The sequence below is a fragment of the Empidonax traillii genome, unplaced genomic scaffold (assembly GCF_003031625.1).
Source record: "Empidonax traillii isolate 1590-97213 ecotype Southwest subspecies unplaced genomic scaffold, ASM303162v1 scaffold173:size850371, whole genome shotgun sequence".
In the NCBI taxonomy this organism is placed as follows: domain Eukaryota; kingdom Metazoa; phylum Chordata; class Aves; order Passeriformes; family Tyrannidae; genus Empidonax; species Empidonax traillii.
In genome coordinates this window covers 750502-768428 of record NW_020955366.1, presented here as the reverse complement: position 1 = coordinate 768428, position 17927 = coordinate 750502, and the positions used below count along the sequence as shown (strand labels likewise).

The window sequence follows — 17927 nt, the reverse complement described above, 5'->3', positions numbered from 1 at the left end:
TTTCTGTCTGTTTTGAAAGGCTGCAGTGTAAAATTAGGTTTAAAGAGAAAACAAACAAAAACTTGTGTCGTGCAATTTGGAGTGCTTCTCACCTATTTGGGAGTCCAGCTACAGACAAAGTCAGGGAGGAGGGACAAAGAGAGACTACCCAACTAGAAAAGAGCTGTAGATGTGATTAGTTACTATTTGATGCAGATGTATGACAGGCGTGGATGATTCTACTGTCTTGGAGAATTAGAATCTCTTGCCTCTTAAGTGATCATGGTAAACCAGGGTTTATGGGCTATTTTAGGCTCTACATCCCTTCCAGTCTTAAAATAATTTTCGCTTTGCTTGATGTCTGTGGCACAGGAAGGGTAACCAGCAGTTTCTCCTTGAAAGGGACACTTTGAGTTGCTTTGGTCCGTCTGTTCCTTGCAGGAAGTCTTAAAACCACAAACACTTTTTTAGATATAGCATTGAAAATCCAGTTAGTTTTTGTATGACCATGTACCAGAGCTCTCTCATGTTGCAAATAGGTGACACTCAAGTGATGCATTATGGGGCGTTTTTCCTCTGCTGAAGTCAGTTTTCTCCTAATGTCACTTTTAATCCTGTGTAAATGGAGGTCTGGATTTGTGTGAGACACAAAGGGACTGATCTCTGAAATGACTGCCTTGCTGCAGCCTGTTGAGCACTATGGCTTCTAGATGGATGTTCCTGAACATGAATGCAGTAAATCTGATGCAATTGTCCTTTATTCTTCTGGTCTTGTGATTTGAGTGCAGCCGAAGAAGACAAACCTTTCTGTGAAGGTTGTGTGGAGAGATTACAAGAGTCTGCCTGTCACACTGCAGTTGGAAGGTCAGATAGAGGAGCTGAAGAAGGAGAAGATGCTCTATCAAAAACGTGGAACCCTCCATTTCAGGTTCAGTTGCCTTATTATTTCAGAATGTTTTGGCCTAAGTGTAACATGCATCTTGATGCTCTTGGGAAATGTTCTGGGTTTTACAAGGTGAAAGTGCCACCTGCACAGAGCCTGTGCTTTGTCCCACCTAGGTCTCTGGACTTGCTCAAGCACAGCAACTTCATGGGGTGGTTATTTGCATCCATAGGCTCTTGCCCTCTTTCCTGAAGTGACAGCAAACAAAGCTGTCAAAGGTAACAGGTCACTTGTGCTGTGACATGCTTGTTGGCAACTCAGTCAGGTTTAGAGCCTCCTTTCAGGAAAGTAGCAGGATTTGTGGTGTGTCCAAACTTGGAAATGGTGAGAAGTTCCAAAATCCAGATCTGATTTCTGTGCCATCCAGATGCCTTTTTCCTAGTCCTTGGGAATAATATAGCCATTCTAAAGCCAAAGATATCCTCTTAAAACATGTAACAAATGGTCTTGTTTAGATTTTGGAATGTTTCCATTTTCTAATGAGAATGAGTGCACTGCTAGATACTGGCTGTCCCTGAAATTTCTCTCTTCATTACCCATTATCAAAACACAGCTTGAAGGCCTTGGGAAAAATGTATGCTCAGATTTGAGGCATCTGAACCATCTCTGGGGACACCTCAGCTTTCCTGAGGCACAGCAGGACCACAGGAGTGCACAGGCTGCCTTAGCTGCACTGTGCAGCTTGGAGGTAGCTAAAAACCTGCCAGGCATCCTTTAAGTAAAAAAAGTACCTAAATGAAGAATGAAGAGCTGTACCAGATATCCTGGCACGTATAAAGGCAGTCCAGCATCTGCTTATGAAAGTTCTTGCATGTTTCCAAGATATCTGACTGAGTAAATGTGCAGAAACATTTACTGAAGTCCATAAATATTACACTGAAGTAGTAAACTACTCCAAGAGCTAAGTAGTGGTTGAACATCTGTTGCACAGGATTCTTGGCATGCAGATACTGTTTCTACAGAAAGCACAAAATGTGGAGAGTGAGATTTTCAAACCTGCCATAAGCTTTTGGACACTGTCCACATTTGAAATGAAGTCTTGGCCATGCAGGTATATGAAGTGTATGTGCTGGTTGTGCATGTCAGAATTTTAGAGCATCACCCTTTCCAAGCCTTTTCCAAATCCAGGATGGGAACTCTTTAGACGCACCAGAATTTCTGATAGTTTGTATGAGGCTGTAATGGTGCTCTTTAGTTTCTTAAAGGTCCTGTGTTTATGTGTTTTGCTTCTGCACCTGACACCCTGCTGTATCTGCAACTGAAAATCTTGGAGTTCAAGTTGAATTCTGCATGATTTCTTTTTGTAGTTTTCTATTAAGATCTTTTTGCACTTTGTTTATTCCTTGTTTTTTCCAGGCATCCCTTTAAAGTGCCCTTTCTGCAGAGCTTCCTTCTGCAGGAGACTTTTACCGTTGACAAGAAGCAAAGGCACTATTTCATGGAAACAAAGGTTCTGATAAATGAGGCTGAGGAAACAGTTCAAACTCTTATACTTGGTTACCAACCTGAAAACCCCTATGTGAGTTTTCTAAGAATTTCCTTCAGTTTGACATACCAACAAATTCAGCAAATTAGTGATTTACTGCAGGTATTTTATGTTCCTGCCTTTCCTCTCAAATTTTTTTTTAGATTTGTGCTGGCCTAACTCATCCTTATAACCACAAGCTGTTCCCCAAAGACATTGAAATATGCATTTTAACTCTAAGTCATCAAAATGTGAGTAAATTTCCCATTAAATTCAGTAGAAGGAGAGATTAATTATCTGTTTATTTACACTTTATTGTCTTTTCAGACTTAACTTGCTATAGGTCTTTAGTTCCTCACCACATAACTTCTGCATCCAAAATGTTCAGAGGGTGATTGTGTGCTTGGGACCTCCTTAATTTTGTATAATAATATGTTGCATAGTAATATATGATAAGAATACTTAATATATTATTTTTAGAATATTGTTAGACATGAATGTTTTCAATAACAAGTACTGGGATAGAATGAATTCAGGGTTCTCACTCTTACTTAGCTGTACCTCTTCACCTTTCTTACCAAATACAGTTGTTTTTTTCTTGCTTTTCTTGTTTTTCATTCTGAGCCACAATGTAATACCTCACAACTCTGATTTTTCATGATGTGGAGGGATGACCCTCTAATCTTTCATAATATTCAGGGTTAAAAGTCAGTGCAGTTCCCTTATTTCTATTCTTAACACGTAGGTGAAGAATGAATTTGAGACTGTCTTGAAGGTGAATAAGGAAGATGTTCTCAGCTTTCTAGGGAGGTATCAGAACAAATCCAGCGAGGCTGATTTTAGGCATATTTTGCACATGGATGTGACCCATTCATTCCAGGTATTTGTGATTTTCACTTCTGGTATTCTATTTTTTATATCTTGGTGACTGTTTTACTGTGTTACCTTTAATATTTTAATAGTTTGATGCTGGTAAACGTCCTAGTCCAATCGAATGCTGGCCCTGCCAAAGACCCTAAGTACCTCAGTAGGTTAAATTATAGTCTGTATCAATAATATCTTGTAAGAAACCCACTGACCTTCTGTGTTCATACTTTTTTTACTGCATTTGATTTATTTTTAAGTACCTTTGGATAAAACTGGTAAAATTTTATACAAACATTTGCTTATGTGCATCCTCCTCTTAGTGCTGGGAGTTCAGACATTAATTCACGTGAAGCAGTTGGTGGGAATGCAGCATTCTGTTCTGACATTGTACTTTGTCAAACAGCTGGAGTTTCCACAGGCAATGGGCCTGAGTGGGGAGCTGTTTTCCAGGCAGAATAAACTGGCACACTTTGACTGTGGTGTGAGTGTGAAAGCCACCATCAACAAGAACGTGTCTTCACAGGTCAGTGCCCTGGATTTACAGCCTTGGTGCTTGAACCTTGAAGCTCTTGCAGTCCATGCACTCAGAGCTGTGTTGAGTCTCTGCTCACATGCACTGGGAACACATGAAACACATCCTGAGAGCTGTTACACTTCTTGCTAGCAACTGCTTAGCAACTGCTTTTCAAGCATGGGAACACAAACCTATGTGTGTACTACACAGCTGGTCAACTCAGGGAACTCAGTGAGTACAGTGGAGAGGTAAATTGTTAGGGAAGTGATTAACTTTTGATGGTTACAGTTTGTTCTGGCTAGATGGGTACCTGTGGTTGGAATAGGTGGCTTGTGTTTTGGCTGAAATTCAGAAAACCCTCAAAGTTCAGTTAAATTGTACTCAAAATTCAATGTACTTCACAATTTTTTTGTTGAAAGCTTTAGCATGGTGACATGGTTGAGATAAAGACAGGGAAATCACTTACCCATTATCTACACAGACAAAACAAACTCAACTTGGGCAATATTAATTTAGTTTATTGCCAAATAAAATTAGAGTTAGATGGTGAGACACAGAGATGAAACCTCTAAACTCATTTTCCCCTCTGCTCCCCTCCCTGCTTTCTCCCAGTCCCAGCTTGTTGTCTGCAGTCTTGTTGCTCAAACTGATGTTTCAGTATTCTGGGCTGTATTTGAGATCCTTAATGTCCTGCTTTTCTTTTTCTCTGTGTGCAGGCCCAGGCAGCCCTGAGGCGTTATGGGGAGAGAAACTTCAATGGCTCTCTTCACCTTCACTCCAGTGGAAGGGACATGCTGATGCTGGAGGTCGATGTGAACAATGAAAACAGGAGGAAGGGCAGAGCTGTTGCACTGAGGGCTTTTCTCCATCAGACAATCCTGGCAAACCCAGAATCGATACAGCTGCAGCTCATGGGCAAAATGTTTCCATCAAGGTAGAGGAATCAGAGTTTTGGTTAACTGAGGAACTGAAGAGTGTTCACTGTGGTTGGAGATAACCCCAAACCTGGCCACACACACTCCTGAGCACCCTGCCCTCATTGATCCTGCTTTGACTGAGAGGAGGGGTGCCTTGACCATCATAAATTGAGCATAATCATATCTTACTAGCAATTTTTATCTCTGCCTTTTTAGACTTCTGATATCTTCTGAGTTGAAGCTTAATGAAAATAGGCTTCGTGTGGATTTCATGGGAGCCAGGGAACAGAAAGCTGGTTTTGCTTTGTCCCTAAATGGAAGAGTCCAACACACATTTGCTGGATTAAAGGCCATACCTCATCTTCTTTCTCTGAATGGATTACTGAAGTGCAAAAACAACACTCATGATGGTACTCGTCTCCTTTGTGTTTTGTTGCTGTTCTGCAGCTATCTAAGGAAGCTTCTTAATTTTAATGTATTCCTCACTGAACTGCATAATGCAGCAAGCTCTGGGGCAAAATGAGGGGTGGTTTCTTTCCTCTGCAGGTCTTCTGAAATGGGGGGCCTGACTTGAGGCTCTCACTCCTCTGAATGGCTCCATGAGTGGAGTAGGTCACTGCAGAGCTCTAGAGGGATTGTTTAGCCTGGAGTTACACAAGCAGTGGGTCACAGTCCCTCTGTAAATTTTCCTTCAGAAGGCAGTGCAGTGTAGCCCTAAAGGCACAAGCAACTTGGTCAATAAAGAGAAACAGCTGCTAGAAATAATATTATGTGATTTGTTTTAACCACAGACACTTCTACTGGTAGGGAAACTCTCGAGAATAAACTGATTTGCTCTCCAGATTAGGTGAAATTATCTGTTATAATAAATGGAAATTCATCTGCTTCCTCCTGGTATTAAACTAATGATTATTTTTTTATATTGCTTCTAGAACTGTGGTTGTTTCTGTCCCAGAGGACTCTCTCCACAGTAATAATTTCTGCCTGTTACAGGTAACATCAATGTGATGGTCAACAAAACACTGTATGGACTCCATCTCAGGAACAGGAATGTGTTTGGGAATGTCACTGTACACAACATCACTGTTGCCATGTACCAGAATGGCAGTCTGGCAATCCCAGTGGAGGCAAGACTGAAAGGGCACCTGGAGCTGAGTAAAGAGATGAAGAGGGGGCTAGCCAGCTTCCAGGTGGATGAGAAGGCTCTTTCTGTAGATTTTTTCAATCTCATGAGTCATGGGCACAGCAGAGTCAGTGGGACTTTCACACATAATATCGACTTCTTAAAAAATGCAGGTAAACTCTGACTTGATTGCGTGGTGTGACAAGGTGTCGTGGTGAATTTATTTACATGACTGCAGACCAGTGGAAATAGATGAGTTGCTTTTGCTCACACCAGAACAACATGTGATCCAGACTTAGCAACATTCTTTTTAATATTGTTGAGAAAATACAATTAAATGGACACAGAACTAGCTCAAACAGTTTTAAAGTACTTCAGAGTAAATTATTTCTCTCTTGTATTACTGCAAGCTGATCAGTTCCTCCAAGTGTTTTATGCCAAGTGTTGCTTTCTAAGCAAAGCCATGGGTTTTCTTGAGCTGGAGTTATCAGTAATTTGAATGGGTAAATTGCCTTTGTCCCTTTGGACTGAATAAATCCATTCTGAAACTTTTTAACAGCTGACTACTGGAGTTAGACACACTACCCCCTGGTAAATATCCTTTATTAAGAAAGGAAAACTTTGACTTCCTTAGCGCATGCCACATTTTAATTTAGCAACCCCTTTTCAATATCATTTTCACATGGTGCGTAATGTCTTTCCATAAATATCAGTAAGTGGAGCTAACGGGGTGATCACACTTTATATAAAGGTGTGTCTTTTCTTATGAAAAGCTGTAGAAAGGTTCTTTTGATCTGTAATACATCTTTCTCTGTGTTTTATAATGACAACCCAGAAGTGTTGTGTGGATTTTGCTTCCTCCCCTGTCCGTAGGATTGCCGTGGGATGGCACTCTCACTGCGACGTGTGAGCGTGGCCCAGGAAATCACAGCCTTGCTGTAGCCCTGCAGAGTGGCAGGGAAGGGATTACTGCTGTGTTTGGAGGGCACAGCCTGGCCACAGAGCCTTCTAAATCCCAGCTCTCTGTGAGCTTAAAGCACAACATCTCAAAGATGAAGGAACGTGGGATCCCTTTTACTGTAGAAGCTGCTGGCTATTATGAGGTAAGAAGAGTTCTGCCTGTGATTATTTAATTTTTTGGCAGAACAATTTCTAATAACTGCAGGCTTTGCCTTGGCACTATATATATTTATTTTAAAAGCTGCTGCATTTTTGAGAGGTACTGAATGACTGTGTGAAAGAAAGGTGTTTTCTGGCTTCTTGTCATGCTGTGTACTTGCCATTTGAAGTCTTGGAGCTGACTTTAGGCTAAATGAGATGCTACATTCAGTTCTCATTTAAGTGAAGTGCTTTTCTACACATGAACAGATGTCCAATTGTGTTTTTCCTCTATAAATGGGAAGGGAACCAGCAGGCCTAAGGTATGGAGCCATCAGGTGTCAGTGAGCCAAGGTGCTGCATTGCATCTGGGCCTGGACTGAGCTAGTTCTGATGTCATCCTTTGGATGTCTGCTAGAGAGCAGGAGAGTGTTTGGCATGGCTTTCCATTTTGGAAATTGCTACCCACAGAAGCATCATGGACCATGACTCCTGGTACAGGATTGCTTAGCCATTGTTCTGTCTGCATTTCTGCTGTAGACAAACAGACTCTGTCTTTGCCAGCTGTTGCTGGGAAGTTGTTGTTTGTTTCTTTCCATAGTTTGGTTTCTTTTGTGCATAGAATTTCACCACAAAGATTGCTGCAGGGATAACAACCACAGTGGAGAAGGAACAGCTCAAAATTGAAATAGAGAAGGAAACCACTGGCAGTGCTGTGGAAATTTCGCTTTCGCTTCACCATGATGTGGGAGGACTGATGGACATTGTTCCACATGTACTAGAGGTTTGCAGAAATCCTGCCATATATTGTGATGTATTTGGTGTCGTGTATTTGAATGCCTCACATCTCAGCTGTTCAGGTGTACCCTGGAGAGCAAGCTGGCAGGTCAGAGAGAAGAGAGATTTCTGTCAAACGAGGCCAGCAGCCAGTAGAGAAAACCTAAAAATTGTTTGCTTAGCAATAAAGAGCAGGTTTTTCAAGATGTGGTGGGTAGGAAAACATTTCTGTCATGGAACTGGAGTAGGTGTTTGCCCAGCCCAATAACTTGCAGTCACAGCTTTTCCATCCTACTATTTGAAGATATTATTCTGTCTTTACCTGTGCTGATAATATTTGGGCATAATAATGCACAGTTATTTTGATGACATGATATAGCCTCAGATCTACTAAACTGTTTTCCTTTTTGAAACTGAACTCTCACATTTAATCTTAAAGCTATATTTTGGTATCTTCATCTGTTTTATCCTTTAACCTTGTAGCTCCCTCCTTTGAATTTAAGTCCTCTCTCCTTCATGCTCTCAAAGTGCTTTGTTTATAATGCCAACAGGTTGCTTGCAGTGGAGAATCTGCCAACAAACAACTCTCTGGCCTTTGCAATGGTGCAATTGCATTTCACCAGTTTGAGGTACTGGCTTCATTTATAAACTCTGCTGTCAACAACACCCTGTCTTAACCTCCACTAAGGGACTCCAAGTACTCGAAGGTGTCACACATGAAGAAATGGGTTTGACCTGGCTGGAGGTTTTGCATGCACTTCAGATATTTTCGCTCCTGTAACATTCAGATTCAAACAGGCTACTTCTCCCTCAGAAACTGTTTTAGCTCAAGTCTCCAAACTGTATCTTCTGCCAGTCAGAATTGAACTGGGTGTAAATGGCCCTGTCTTATTACTGAGCAGCCAACTTGATAGAGGAACTGGGCAAGGGAGCATGTGGGGCACAGGCTGAGAATTTCAGTTTATTCTTTATTCTATTTTCTGCTCTTTCCAGCTAACTATTTGTTTGTGAAAATCCCTGTGGCTCTTGAACTGTTTGACAAAGGTATACCTGATAAGGGGATGTATTAAGAATGTGTTAAAAGCATCTTCTGTGAGTGACATCACAGGAGATTGCATTTTTCTCCATAAAGACAGTAATCGCAGAGAGTCTGATTCCTGTGTGTGTGTTCTAAAGCCAAAAAAAAGACAAATGCACTTCAGTTAATCCCTCATGTAACATGGGTACAATGTGCATAACACTTGTTGTTCCTGCTGATGTCTGACAGGAATGTAACAAAATATTACAGTGCTAGAGCTCTATTTACTGTTGTAAAAACCAGAAGCGATGATAGTAAAAGCAATAACCGTTTATTTATCTGGTGTTAGTAAGTGTTTTAAGAGTTATGGATTTGGGTTTTTTTTCTCCTCTTATTTCTACTATGGAAGTTGAAAGATTTTAGACCATGTCTCCATTTGTTTAGGCATTTATAAACATGTAGGATGAACACAAAATGGTGTAGGGAAATAATTCTCTTCTAGTAACATGAACATTTAAAACCAGTATGTGGCCTGACAGGAAAGCAAACTTGACAACAGTTTTTTCTGCAACTTTTCAGACTCCAGCAAGAGTTTCACTGAATGGGTCAATGTTTACCAGCAACTTTACTGTCATCTTCTTTGGACTTGTTTCCTTTCATGACCTGTTTGCCTGCCTGCAGCTCCACGCCACTGCCAACATCCAGCCTCATCTGGAAATCGATTTCCAGCACTCTTTGCCTTCACTTCATTCTCTGGGGATTGCCAGAGAGAACCAAGTGAAGGTGTCAGCCCTGAGAAGTGACAAGTATAAGGGCATCCTTGGTATTGTCCTTGGGCCTTGCAGTTTGAAAGCTGATGGAGAAGTGAGCCTGGCCAGCAATGAAACAGAGTGGGTACTTACTGTCAGAAACAAGTGTGTCAGTCTAGAGGTAAGCCCAGATTGTTTTCTGCATGGCCTGTAGTCTGTGAGTTCAGATCATGAGTCTCAGAGAACTCTCTCCTGACACCGTTATTTATGCACAGGACAATTTTGGTCATTAAAGTTGCTTTGGCAGAGAAATGAGTCAGAGCATTCACAAGGGAAAGTGCATTTGAAGATGGGAATTTGGAGTAATGCAATGCTGTTGCCATAAAAGAGTTGTTTAATAATAGCTTTTTAATTAAAATACACTTATGTCCTAAAGTCCAGTGAAAAGCATGTCCTTTCTGGTTGAAATTGTGGAGGTATTTTGGGAGTTAAGATTTTTTTCTTCTATATTACTTACGAGAAGGTTATTGTAGGATTTATTCCTTCCCCCCCCCCCCCCCCCCATTTATTTTATTTCAGTTTTTTCACTGACAAATTTCTGATTTCTCTATGAAACAAGCTGTCTTGTATGGTCCTCTCCAAAAGCAGATTGTTTCAGAAAGAAGAAATGCTTCCTCATGAATTAGGAACAAATTGGGAAGCCAATTGCTTTACCTTGTGTGTTTTAAATTGTATAATCTTTTCTGTTGCAGGAGATGGGATTGCCTCATGCTGTGGTCTTTGGGGGCTCATTTCAACAGAACATCTGCAACATGGGCTTGTTAATGAACCTCCAGTGCGATGGTAGAACAGCTGATGTGCAGATAGACACTTCCTGCCAACAGGAATATGCACTCCAAGGGATGCTCAGGCACTCGCTGCCCTGGCTCAGTCAGCTTGGGCTACCTTTGGAAAACTCTGTCTTGTTCTCTGCAGCCACAGACTCTGCCACAGAGGGCATTTTGTTGCTGCAGGCTGGCACTTGCAGACTGAAGGCTAGAGGAGATCTCTCTATTCAGAATAAAGCTGAATGGACACTGGAAACAGAATCAGAATGTCAACTTCTGCAGGTAGCTCTTGGAGGCTTTTATGGAGATTTTTGGGATCAAATGCAGATCGTATAAGGTTTTAGCTAAAATAACTTCTCGAGTGTTGGAAAGGCACTCTAAAGTACACCTGTCTTACAGCACAAGGCCAGGGAAGTGTCTCGCATATCCTGGTCACAGGTGGTGTCTGCAGACTGACATCAGTTCAGTCTTTGCTGTCTGTTGCCTTCACAGACCGAGACTGCCCTCTAAGGCTCAACAGCAGCATTGTCAAAAATATATTCCCTGGTCTGCCTGTTTATATCAAAGTAAAAGTTGTGACATTTCCTTGGTTTTTCCACGTAGTCTCACTGAGTGCATTAAAAAGAATGACTCTTGCAAAATGGTTTTTTTTTCTAGGTCTTCATAAGCATTTATGTTTTCCTTTCAAATCCCCAAATTGAGTAACTTCCTCAACTACAAAGTAGGAACATAAAAACAAAAGTGACAGGAGAGTATTATCCATAGTGAAGAGGGAATGAAAACCTCTTAAAGTATTAAAAATAGCAGAATTTTCTGTGGTTTTGCAAATCCATTTCACTGGGGATGCTGCACAAGACAAGCTTGAAGTTTTAATAGTAAAAAGTATAAAATCCTTGTACCACCAGGTGCAAGAATGTCTGTTAGGCCTATTATTTTTTGTGGGTTAATTTAAAAATTGAGAGTCGTCTGGTCTGAATGAAGCAGAGAATGTTCAGTAGACTTTGCCAGTCCGAAAAAAGAGGCATTTTGCGTTTCGTAAATGAGAAATTTTGTAAAGATACAGAAGTTGTAAACTCTGCAGGACACTCCCAATATCTTTCCTCAGGCCTTATTTAGGCTAAAGGGAGAAGAAAGAAGTCTTAAAATACACCTGTATGGAAGTGTTTGTACATTCCAAAGGAACTCTTGTTTTTAAATCTCAATAGGATCTCAGCTTCCCAACTCAGTCACGGCTCACAGGATCCATTCAGAGGGACAAGTGCCAAGCAGAGCTTCTCTCTGTGCTGGAAACAGAAGGCAAAAGTGCCCGTCTTGAAGTGAGAGCAGAGTGCAAGCCCAAGATCACCCTGGAAATTCAGTTCAGGCATGACCTCCCCCAGCTGAAGGAAATCCCAAGGGAAAATGAGCTGTCCATCACTGCACGGAAACAGCCGAAATATTTCCTTGGAATAGGAATGAAAGTGGGTGCTTGTGAGCTCCAAATGAATGGGGACTTTGACCCTGAAAAGAAGCTTCAGTGGAAAATGCTTATAGAAAATAAATGCCAAACAATTCAGGTATTGAGAAGAATTTATTGCTTTGCTACTGAATCTGTGCATCAAAGGCAGGATCTTTGTTCCTACCAAAGTCAAAGACAATAGTCTAAGGATTTCAGTGGTAGGGATTTATGAGTGTATAAAAATGGGGAATTTTAAATTTTTTTTTTTACTTTTACAGGATCTTGGAGCACCAGTGAAAATTGATGGGTCAGGCTACATTTTGATGACTAAAATGAACCTGGATTCACAGACACTGATCACTGTTGATGACAGTAAATTCCAAGGACTCCTTATACTCAAAGTCACTGATGTGAGTATCCTGTGGGCTGTCAGACTGCATGTACAAATTACTGAGTAATGCACTCCACACTGTTTTATTGGGAACAAATAAACAACTTCTAGTAATAAATACCAGAATAAAAATAAAATAAAAATAAAATCTTTGAAAATCTGGCACCTGTAATAGACAGTAACAAATGTACAGGATAATAGGATACAGGCTATGGCACTTCCTGAATCACTTCCTTGTTATTCTCTTTGTAAATTTTTGTTGTTTGCATTGTACTATTTGATGTTCCTTATGTCACTGTGACTTACATTGCAAAATAATAGGCAGGGATAAATTGAGACACTGGTGTTTACTTAAGTAAGACAGTAGCACAAGAAAGGCTGTGAATCTCTTGCTTTCCTGCTGACAGTTACAAGTTTGGCTTTTCTTGTCATCAGTGCAGGAGAGTAGAGAACACACACACGTGTCTTCTTTGTGGTCATTTGTTTTCTTGTCATAACTAGTAATTTTTGCATGTTTCTGCCACAGAGAAACAAGATAGCGACTGGGAGTTCTTTGCCATCAGGGAGAAACATTTACACCTTTTTTCCTCTCAGCTGAAATATATATATATGTGTGTATATATATATATATATATATATATATATATATATATATATAATCCTACCTCGGTTTGATGTTTGTTTTCTCTTTCCCAGTGTAATTCCCCTAAGTTCAACGCAATTCATTTTAATATTAAATATAGGGCAGACAGGCTTGTTAAATTTCTGGTTTGAGCTCTGTGTTGCAGCAAGCTTTGGGTTCTACCTGTGCTTTGCTATCTGTGCTGTGAAATATTAACAGGAAAGGCAAGAGCTGGATGCAGTGCTAACCCACAACATTCAAGGAGCTGCTGACATGGGCATTCCTATGAAGATGTTAATTGATGTGATATCAGAAAAAAACAGTGACTTCTATAAAAGATTTATTCATTTCTGTGTGAACAGCAATCAAGTAAGTGTCTTTTCCATATTGGTGAGATGTGAAATAGAGGTTGAAGTGAGTTACTTGATTTAGTAAACAGTGTTTCTCCATCTGAAACACCTGTGCATGAGGCCCCTGTAGGAATACCCTGCAGAGGCTGGTTTGGTTTTAAAGACCTTAATTAAATGAAAGCAGCATATTCCAGCCATTCTTTCTGTGCAGTCACTCCTACAAACAAATATGACATCAGCAATGATCCATGATTCCCACTGGCAAATTGTATCAAACCTTTTTTATCACTTATCTTCACTTGATGCAGCTCAGTCCCTTTTACAGTACAATTCTTCACCATAAAGTTTTCCTCCTTTTCATAATTTTACTCTAATGTGTAATTAGTACAATAATTACAATCAATCAGAGAAGTCTCAGTATCAGAGATGTGCCACAGTTAACTTTTGTCATGTTTACTTGGACTGAACAGATCACAGAAGAACTGAGCTTTGTCCAGAAGTTGGATGTTGTGTCTCTTAACTACAAACTCACTCATAACGTAGAGGCACTGAAGACTTTACAGATAAAAGACAGGATTGAACTGCAGGTGAGTTACCAGGCAATGGCAGGGGAGACACAAATCCAGCCTGGAATGACACCCTGAGGGAAGCAGGAGCTGTAAAAGTGAGATGGCAAAGGACAGGAGGTGCAGGTAGGATTTTACAGGTTTGCTCTGTAGGTCAAGAGGGGAGTCCTGCTGCTCACTTTGTTTGTTCTTGAGGAGAGTCCAGAAGCTCAGTTTGCTGCTAAGGGGTTGGGAGAATACCTTGCCAGAGCAGAACTTGCCCTGGGACTGGGAGATTGGAGGTTCCTCCCATGTGGGAGCAGCACAAGCCCGGGGGGGCTGGCAGCCTGCCCTGTCTGGGGAGAGCAGTGCAGGTCAGCTCCTGTGCCTCCTCTGCCTGACAGAGCTGCACTGCCCCTTCTACAGACTGGGCAGAGGTGAGTTCTGATGGCATTGCACTGGTTACATTCCAAATGGTACTTTCCTCCCATGTTTTGATTACCTGGTATATTTATTTATCTGAGAAACACAAGCCTACAACACAACATTTACTTTCTTAATTATGTAACTGCTTGAGAAGCATTTAAGGCATGGCCATACTGGAGAATACATGTTAAAATGTGGAATTTAAAAATAAAAGGGACATCTGTAACATCATGTTGTGTTATAAGATTACACAGGATTAAGTTTTTGAGATGATACTGCCTGACCAACAGGAGCTTTAATTTTTACTAAACTGTCTTTTCACAATTTACCTTTGTTGTACACAGGGTATCTTGAACCTGGAGGTGACCAAGAGCTTCAGTATGAAAGTGCTTTATGGTACTCACCTAACAGTGCTCGAAGGACAAATCCAGGAGTTTGAAACAAGTACCAACATAACAGGGAATTTCCATCACACTTTGCCATGGCTGCTACAGGCCAGAGTCCCACCGTCTTTACAGGTAGTTTAGGTTTGGCTTTTTTTTTGCTTTTTTTTTTTTCTAATACAATTATTTTCCTTTATTATGATGCAGTAGCCCATGGTTTGAATGAAAACTACTGTTTTGTGAGGTACAGGATGGAAGCTGAGATTTTCTGATATTTAAAAGCTATGGAGAGCTAAAATCTGAACGACTGAAAAAGCAGATTTCTTACTGATTGCTTTCTGAACCAGAATGTTCCGTTCTGACCAGTGTTAGTACAGTGGGTATTGTTGATATTGTAACTCAACAGGAGAGTAGCTTCATCACACTGCACCAGGGACTGGAATACTGCTCCTATGCTCTTTAAGGGGAATTTTATACTTAAAGAAGAACTTCTTTGGGTGCTATTTTCAGGAAAGTACTGGAGCACCTATTATCTGGTAAATATTGTCGGTAGGCATGGATCAAGTGTACTTTATATAAAGGGAGTCGTGTTTGTGGGATAGAAGAGAACCTAATGAGAATTTGAGACCGATCAGTGAGGCTGACGTGGTTTGAAATTCATTCAGTCGAGTGGACTTTGTACTGGAAAATCATAGATGATTAATGAAAAGCTAAGATATGTTTTATTAATGGATAGATTTTTAACATAAGTATAGACTAGAGAGAATTTCCTTACACTTCCATTTGTCCCCTGTTTTAAAATTAAATAGTATTTAAATGTTGTTAGGAGAACTAATGTCTATGTGTCATTTTTTAGATAGATGTGGTTTTTCAAGGGGGAAAGGCTACTCAAGAACGATACGTGCATATTGCAGCTGGAGAAACATCAATCACATACATAATAAACTCCTACTATGCTGGTCACCAAGTGGATATCTTCTGCCAAAGTGTACATAGCAGTGAGGTACTCCAGGCAGTTGGTTATCCTAAGGCAATCAACTTGATTCTCAGCTTACAGAAATCAGGTAGGTACCTGCCATCCCTGGCAGATTTTTTGTTCTGTGATAGCTCTTTGAGGCTGTTTCAACTGTTCCTTCAACAGCTGCAAACTGACTAAGACCTAAATAGAGGCTTTCTCTTCTTTGTAAGTAAAACTGTCATTCTGAAACTGCATCTGTGATTAGTTATATTACATGTTTTTTTAGCTCCAGGAAAGATCTCATGTGGTACAACACCTGGTAAAACAGGTTATTCCTGAGATATTTATCTGCATAAGATTCCAATATCACACAAAACCCCCTTGTTACACAGCACAAAAAATGTGAATTCCACTGTAGTTTAAAGTAGTCTTTGAACTAATTCTAAATGGCTTTTGTTGTCTGAACTGTGGAGGGGAGACACACCCACCCTGATGAAGCCAGTCTGCTCTCAAAACTTGGCCTGGCATAAATCCTCTCTGCATATCACTCAACTGCAGATTTACATGGTGGTCTGTGATTTTGTCTTCTCCATGAAGAGTTTGAGGGTTTCACATCTCTCATCTCACTTTTAATTTTGTAGGAGTCTGTATTTTTCTTTTTCAAAAATAAAAAGCTTGTAGGAAAGTGAAGAAAGGGGCTCAAGGACATCCGAAAAAACTACACTCCTCCAACCACAGGCCAAAGCTCTTGTAATCCTGAATGATGACCCAAATGCAGACAGTACTGAAATTCCTCAAAAACAAGCCACTCAAATTGGCACTGTCCTGTTCTTTCTACATAGAAAACAAAGCCAAGACTGTCTGTGAAATCCAATACGATGAGAAAGATGTGACTGTGACTGTGGATGTTGGCACAGACTTTGAACTCTTTGGTGTATTTGTGTTCAAGGCAGAGGTGAAGCATTCCATATCACTCCTCCATCAGCTGGGACTTCCCTTCTTTCTTAAGGTATTACACCATAGATCTTTTGCTGTGCTTTGATTAGAGCTGTCATTTGAGTTACACGAATCCAGAGCACTCCCAGTGACCTCAGCGAAATTACTCCAGGTCTGTATAAGTGCAGATGAGAAGTGACTTGCCCTGTTTATCTGAATCCTCGTTTAACTGAAGTACAGAGCTAGTGGTCTGTTTCCAAGGAAACTGGTCAGGTATCTGAAATTCCCAGTTTCAGGGTTCATTTCAGGAAGGCACACATTTATTGTTACCTCTTAGCTGATAAGCTTACTAAAGTAAGAAGGACTCTTGATAGAAAACAGCTGTCCTTCATATCCAGAGAACTCCTTGGCTTGGTTAGACCACTTACAGCACAAATACAGGAAATGCTTTAGTGTTGAATAAAACTGAAAAGTATTAGATATATCCCTTGCTTCTTGCCCCTTAATATTTAGTGAAGTGTCTTTCATCCTTTGATGTTTCAGTGAAAAAAAAGAAGAGCAGAGATGGTAATTCTTGAGGTGATTTATTCATGTATGAGGTATGAGTGTAATCATGGGACATCAGAAATTACTGTTCCCACAGACTTTGGCAAGCACATGTTGATATTTAAGTGTACTTATCTTCCCCAGAGGGATTGAGGCTACAGCTGTAGATGATCCAGGAGCTGTGGGAGGAAGAAAATACCCCAGGGTAAAAGATTTGTGGAGCCCAACCTGTTTCTTCCAAAAAAATATTAATTCTTTACAGTATATGAAAAAGGAGAGTGGGGGAGATATAAACAAGAACCAGCAGCTTTAGACTTAAAGCAGGTAAGGGTATGTGGAAAGTAAGGCTAATATTTATCAATAATGCAAATGAGTAGCTATGGAAACATACAGAAGAAAAGCAAAACATCTCTTGAGGTTTTTGGGCTTCATTCAGCAAGCATCCAGAAGGCCTGTCTGGGAGATAAACTTCAGTCAAGATGATGGTTTTAAGTGAGTCAAAAGGTCGTGCTCAGTCGAGATGAAATGTTGGGTAGAGGTTATGGCATGTGATTTGTTTATTTTCCCCCTCCACAGATGATAATTCAGGAAGTCCTGACTGAAAATGAAACTGCAGGAGCTCTGAGGCTGACCTATGAACAAAACACAAACTTCTCCTTTGCCATCAGTAGGAAAAAGGATCAGCAAGGGTAAAAGAGTCATTCTGAGCACTGTAAAAATGTCATTAGGCCACTGTAATTCTGTGGAAAAAAGTTACTGTTTGAATCACCAAATCACTGGTGAAATGGCTAACAAATCTTGGATACAGTGAGTAGTCACACCAAACAGTCTGTTCACCTCAGGAAGTTTATGAAGGGCTGCAGATTCCTCACAGCTTGGGGTATGCCTGTCTCTGCCTGCTCCCACAGCATTGAAACAGCAGACAGTGAAATAATCCACAAAACTCTAGTACTTAAAAATATACATTAACTTGACATAACTGTTTAAATCTTAATAAATCTTTTTGGCACCATTGAAACTTGTAAAATTATGGAGACTTGGTTTTCTAAGTTGGA

At 40.5% G+C, this 17927-nt stretch overlaps 1 protein-coding gene across 1 annotated transcript in view; it reads left to right on the top strand.

Annotated features, from left to right (window-relative positions):
* Positions 1 to 3675: 3675 nt before the first annotated feature.
* LOC114058465 overlaps positions 3676 to 17927 on the top strand; it is a 34422-nt gene continuing 20170 nt past the window's right edge. The window contains exons 1-18 of the mRNA XM_027885843.1: positions 3676 to 3777; positions 4485 to 4702; positions 4902 to 5095; positions 5679 to 5981; positions 6682 to 6911; positions 7529 to 7690; positions 8235 to 8312; positions 9281 to 9631; positions 10203 to 10293; positions 10426 to 10559; positions 11483 to 11833; positions 11994 to 12125; positions 12948 to 13097; positions 13549 to 13665; positions 14394 to 14567; positions 15289 to 15496; positions 16233 to 16399; positions 17449 to 17561. Coding sequence (XP_027741644.1) covers positions 3676 to 3777; positions 4485 to 4702; positions 4902 to 5095; positions 5679 to 5981; positions 6682 to 6911; positions 7529 to 7690; positions 8235 to 8312; positions 9281 to 9631; positions 10203 to 10293; positions 10426 to 10559; positions 11483 to 11833; positions 11994 to 12125; positions 12948 to 13097; positions 13549 to 13665; positions 14394 to 14567; positions 15289 to 15496; positions 16233 to 16399; positions 17449 to 17561 — 3275 coding nt within the window. The remainder of the gene's footprint in view (positions 3778 to 4484; positions 4703 to 4901; positions 5096 to 5678; positions 5982 to 6681; positions 6912 to 7528; positions 7691 to 8234; positions 8313 to 9280; positions 9632 to 10202; positions 10294 to 10425; positions 10560 to 11482; positions 11834 to 11993; positions 12126 to 12947; positions 13098 to 13548; positions 13666 to 14393; positions 14568 to 15288; positions 15497 to 16232; positions 16400 to 17448; positions 17562 to 17927) is intronic.